At 36.6% G+C, this 5,506-nt stretch overlaps 2 protein-coding genes across 3 annotated transcripts; both read right to left on the bottom strand.

Annotated features, from left to right (window-relative positions):
* Positions 324-2,471, bottom strand: LOC104746871 (protein DJ-1 homolog C-like; the record flags this gene model as incomplete). 2 transcript variants are annotated; one of them, XM_019236526.1, is given in 7 exon segments in its annotated part: positions 324-358; positions 467-667; positions 812-1,094; positions 1,223-1,314; positions 1,419-1,446; positions 1,850-1,959; positions 2,225-2,471. In XM_019236526.1, coding segments are annotated over 3 exon segments (452 nt in total), but the record flags the coding sequence as incomplete, so codon positions are not given.
* LOC104748492 lies at positions 1,047-4,791 on the bottom strand. Its single transcript, XM_019236736.1, has 7 exons — positions 4,169-4,791; positions 3,727-3,929; positions 3,345-3,633; positions 3,069-3,206; positions 2,889-2,967; positions 1,223-1,314; positions 1,047-1,094 (listed from the first exon to the last, which is right to left on the bottom strand). The coding sequence occupies exons 1-7, from the start codon at positions 4,721-4,723 to the stop codon at positions 1,047-1,049; spliced, it is 1,404 nt and encodes a 467-aa protein (XP_019092281.1). The 5' UTR covers positions 4,724-4,791.

The raw sequence follows: 5,506 nt of genomic DNA, 5'->3' as shown, positions 1-5,506 counted from the left end.
CAAAGCCACAAACATTCTAAAGATACAAGTTCATAGTACTACATAAACTCAAATGTTTCAGCCTCAAATGAATATAATCTTGTCATTAGGCCAAGCCACAGTGGTTCCGACTGCATCAGCTATGAATTCAACTTTAGAGTTTGCTCTCCATACTCTAGCACATATGAAAACAAGGTCTGATCTTTTAAGAGCATTGGCAATTGCATCTTTTGATTCTTCTGCAGCTTGTTCTCCAAGAAGCGGGTTTCCACCAGTACCTATAAAAATTAAGTAACAGAGACGCTTATCTTCAGCTTGTCTCTTCATGATCTTCTCAAGAATTCCAGTCTCTTAACCTAACAGCACCAGGCATGCCTCCCTTCACAATTTGCATTTTCAGATCAGCGAAACAAATATACAAAACCATTAAGCTAGAGCTCAAAGAACGTCCTCAACTGAATCAGCCAAAGCAGAATGTAGAACTAACCGGTAAAGCCACAAGATCATAAACTTGATCAGCACATTTAGAGATTAAGACATCTGCAAGCAATTTGGTCCCTGAGGATGCTTCAACCTCTAGCTTCTGCTCCACAGAAGCAAGAGTGACCTCAGCACCAGCTCGCCGTAGTACATCAACTAACACAACAGCTTCTATTTCCTCTGTACCATATCCAATTGGAATAAGCACCTAACACATGATTTATCAGTTATCTCCAAATCTCTCTCTACAACAAACAAAGCTGGGGACTTTAACTTATTGAAATCACCTCAACCCTTCACCTTATGAGAAGCAAATCGAAATTTGGAAAGTGAAACGAGTTAGGGAGCTTACAGGAGGTTGTCGAGACGTGTTGAGACCCTTCACCTGATGAGTCGAGACGTGTTGAGACCCTTCACCTGATGAGACAGCCAAACCCTCCATAGCTACGATAGAGTCTAATGACGTGAAAGAAACTAAAAACGATGGACATGAGCAAAAAACGTTTTGAGCAGTTTCTCGAGCTGATTTATCATATCTGGACTCCTTTGCACACTCTTTGATGTTCATACTTCATAGTTCTTCTGAATCACCCAATCTTCCCCAGTAAGATGTCTCTTGTAAAAACTAGTTTTTCCTGCATAATCAACCACCAAGAGAAATTAGAGCCTTAGCCAAGTACAATCAAACACATTGAACCACATAAATTTACAGTCCCAGTTAAATAAATCCTTTTATTCCATTTAAAGAAAGCATTTAACATACTCCCTGCCAATAGCTTCCTGTTATCGTCCCTTTCCAGCAGAAGATGTTGTCTTCCTTTGGAAACGCAGATATCCCTGGACCACCACGCCCATCTGAAAACACCCCAAGTCAAAACCATATGAGCAAATCTTAACTAGAAAAACCAATTCACTATCTGTTTCTTTAAAGCAAGAGAACGAAATATGATAAAACTCACCATCAAGCCCATCAATTCAGACTGCAGCCTGCGTTTAAGCAAATAATTAAAAAAAAAAACTGGATTAAGAACCTGTGATTCACTGAAGTCTGAATAAAAACTGAATCTTTGTGAAATATAAACTAAAGGGAAATGATAAGTTATGATTCAAGATAAATACAAAGAACATCTTAAAGGTTTAGTACTCTCAGAGACATTCTAACAAAAAGTTTGTATGCAAATATATATAGTAGAAGTCTCGCACTTCATTTATTGGGATTTAGAAGTACATCAACCACAAGAATATGGATATGGGTAATAGCTAAATACTAAGAAACCATACGAAACCATGAAATGGATACGATAAACATATAAGAGGCAAAAGACGAAGGCGGTTAAGATTGAAATGGCGAATGTTGGAACAAGATCCAAGGAAAAGAAAAAAAAAGTACCTTTAGAGAACAGATTGGCTGTCAACAGTCTTGGTCGGAGCCGCGAGTTGTTTTGATCCATTAAACGCCGGAGGATCCGCCGGAGTGTTTCCTTGATACCCGCCCTTCTTCTTTATACCAAAATCGAGAAAATCGAAATAGTCGAATTAGACACACTCGTAGAGAAGAAAGATATTCAAATTTTATCGAAAGTAGAAGGAGGAGAGAAGAGGAATAAGAGAAAACAAAGATTCCTTCTTCTTCCTTCTGATTTGTGAGAGAGATGAGATGAGTCTAGTCTCTCAAGAGGATTGGTTATAAAACGACGTTTAAGTGAGAGCAACCGATTTACAGAAAGAATCAACAACAATTGAGCAAAAGAGGAAGATGGATTACAGTGTTTTGATTTGAAAGAACATAGAATTTTAGATCTGGGATTAGGTATTGTGATTGAGATTTGTATGGGAGAGAGTGAGATTGGGCAAAGATTGTGAAAATCAGATTTGTGTGGGAGAGGAAAAAAAATTGAAATTTTAGGGTTCTGAATATTTGGAAATTTTATTGTGTCGATTGGGATTTCTTTCGGGAAAAAGTTTTGGAGCCTAAATTTTCTAAGTGTGGCGGTACTAAAATTTTTGCTTACCGCCTATCACTATCATAACGTTTGTAATTAGGTATTGCTATTAAAAATAATCGATCCAAACTAAAAAAACACGTGAAACAAAAATAACAATATATCATAACGTTTACAAATATACCAATGCTATCTAAAATAAATCTGTCTTATAACTATAGCATTATCACCACAAACGCTATATTATAATGTATTAAAACTCAATATTCTTGTAGTGGTCTTCTTGTTGAGTGGGAGCTTCTTCTTGGCTTGGGTCTTCTTGTTGAGTGGGAGCTTCTTCTTGGCTTGGGTCTTCTTGTTGAGTGGGAGCTTCTTGTTGGCTTGGGTCTTCTTGTTCAGTGGGAGCTTCTTCTTGGCTTGGGTCTTCTTTTTGAGTGGGAGCTTCTTCTTGGCTTGGGTCTTCTTCAGTATCTGAAATATTAATACACTCTTCGTCATCTGATATAATAGTGTACGCTTCTTCTTGACTTGAGTATACATCATCAGCACTGTTAGGCTTCTCATCCTGCATAAATAATGATATTTTTTTAACCATATGTAAATTATTTTCAAATATGTTTTTACAAGGTTTTTAAAATTTGTCGATCATATTCAAGTAACACATACCTTATCATTATTCATATCCTCTTCTTGTGGATCATTTTCATTAGTATCCTGGGTATTTTCTTCAGGAATAACACTTGGGTCCCCTCTCAAGTCAGTATGTTTCTCATGTTGATAATCTTGATTATCTTCTTTAGATACCTAGAAATGTTGTAAATTTTGTTAATACTATTTAAAACACTAGCAAAACCTTTGAAAACGATTATATGATTTTGTTAAAAACTCTTTAAAACACTTTTAAAATGATTTTAAAAGGAACTAAGTTTTTTTTTCACTTACAAATTTACTTGGAGAAGGTGGTACTTCCTCTTCTTCAAAATCGGGGGCAGAGGCTCGTACTTCCTCTTCTTGAAAAGAAGTGGCAGAGGCTTGTACTTCCTCTTCTTGGAAAGCAGTTGCAGAGGCTGGTACTTCCTCTTTTTGGGAAGCAGTTGCAGAGGCTGGTACTTCCTCTTCTTGAAATGCAGTTGCCGAGGCTGGTACTTCCTCTTCTTGAAATGCCCTTGATTCCCATTGTGGTGTTGCAGCAGCAGTAGTGATCCCCACATGATTCTCCAGTCTCACTAATCTTTTGTGAGTAAGTTGACATGTTTTTAAAATCATGTCAATTTTCTCACTAAAAGATATTCTTTTTTTTTTTTTAGTTTGATTCAAGAATGGCCCTGCAGCTTCTCTCACACGCTTTTTTTGATTTTGTTCTCCCTTTTCAACTTGAATAAATCCTTGAATCCATTCCTCCTTAGTCATCCTATAGCCTTGGATTACAAGTTTAACAACTTCGTCAAAATCCTTGTCTTCATCATTCGGTGGCATAACCAAATGGCTATATTCATCGGGATCACCGACAATTGTTTTCACTTCAAACTGCAAAGAAAAATCGATTCATATTATATATCAAAATTCTTATATAGATATTGTAAAACCTTTTAAAACTCTTTTATAACTCTAGAAATCCCTTGTAAATCCGTTGTAAAGTCTTGTAAACCAGTTTAAAACACATTGTAAATCTAAATTACATTACTAACATTTTTTTAAAAGGGTTTACAATGTGTTTTAAAACTGTTGGAAAACAAAAAAAAATAGTTCTATAGAAGTAATGGTACCTTGCAAGACTCGAAAACAAATTTTATTTCATTGAATTTTGGGGAAGATGTCTTTTGCCATTGCAAGATCAGTGGGAGATGTTGATTTTGGCTTGAAATGCTTTCCCTAACACCAAAATGTTCCCCTAGCTGTCGAACTGAAGATAACAACCAGATTTGGATTGCAAATGGAAAGCCAGCCATTCCATACTGTTTCTTTGCCAACGTTCCCACAGTCATTTGTTTCACATCTCTCACTAATGATTCGTAAGCAATTTCACCCCAAGGATACTTACAGAAATTCTCAAAACTACTGGCTCTCAGCAAATTCTTTAAGGGAATTTGAACTACTGGATTTTGAGCTATCAATATCCCCTCCACTAGTATCAAAGCACCTAATCTAATTCTTTCCTCAGATTTCATGTCTTTCCCTTTAACTTTCAAAGTATCAAGAAGACGTTTGCAGGTCATTTTATCATTCATCCACAAATCTTTTTTCGATGTAACAGTACCTGATGGAACAGTGCCTACGGGAAGGCCTGTTGTAATGACGAATTCCCTTAGCGAAAATCGCATAGGTTGATCATCAAATGCAAACCAGAGCTCGTTTTTCGCAGACAAAATCCTCCTCTGTAGTAAGTGGTGGACCAGTTGACTCGAGAACTTGATATTTTTCCGATTAACAAATTCTATAATTGGACCCAAGAAAGACTTCTCTAACTGCTGGAACTCTTTTATTTTTAATGCATTCTTTACACTCGCCAAAACAGCTTGCTCTGAAGAATATTTAGTAACTCTTTCTAATGTATCTCCCTCTGTGCCTGGCGTGATTAATCTTTTTGGAAAGCACAGTTTCTTCGCGGAATCTTCAAAATTACTCATATCGCAAAACCTGTCAACATTGTTTACAGAGAACATATTCAAGGCATGCACCCAATATCCCTTATAAATCCTATTTTAAAACCAATTTAAAACTTTTTAAAGACATTGATAAATTTCCAACCTTCGTATTCCGAGTTCACCAAAACATCATAAAATTTCATATTGAAATAGAAATTGAAGTCAAAATTAAATTACAAACCAAACTTACAAATGAGAGAAGAAGAGACGACGAATTCGAATAGAGGACTGAGAGGAAAAACGAGGGAGAAGAAGAGTCCGTAATTCGACAAAGAGAAATTGCAATTTGAAGTCCTCGCGTACCCAATCAGCCGACTCCTACTTTCAATCCGACGATTTCATGTCTGCAATCCGTCGAAATCGAGAACCCAATTTAAGCAAACACAGATTTGAGTGAATTTCGCGACTTTCAACCTCCCAGACAGAAAACTGTACCTTTTGAAAGAGAAACCCTTGCTT

The sequence above is a fragment of the Camelina sativa genome, chromosome 15 (genome assembly GCF_000633955.1).
Source record: "Camelina sativa cultivar DH55 chromosome 15, Cs, whole genome shotgun sequence".
In the NCBI taxonomy this organism is placed as follows: domain Eukaryota; kingdom Viridiplantae; phylum Streptophyta; class Magnoliopsida; order Brassicales; family Brassicaceae; genus Camelina; species Camelina sativa.
The sequence above is the reverse complement of the archived record's forward strand: the minus strand, read 5'-3'. Positions and strand labels throughout refer to the sequence as shown.

Bases quoted from the DNA above. Each gene is read 5' to 3' on its own strand.
- LOC104748492 (XM_019236736.1), bottom strand. From the start codon at position 4,723: ATGCGATTTTCGCTAAGGGAATTCGTCATTACAACAGGCCTTCCCGTA. The intron at 3,930-4,168 runs GTACCATTACTT...TTTTCTTTGCAG, and splicing joins TTGTTTTCGAGTCTTGCAAG to TTTGAAGTGAAAACAATTGT. The intron at 1,315-2,888 runs GTATTAATATTT...GGGTGTTTTCAG, and splicing joins TATATCAGATGACGAAGAGT to ATGGGCGTGGTGGTCCAGGG.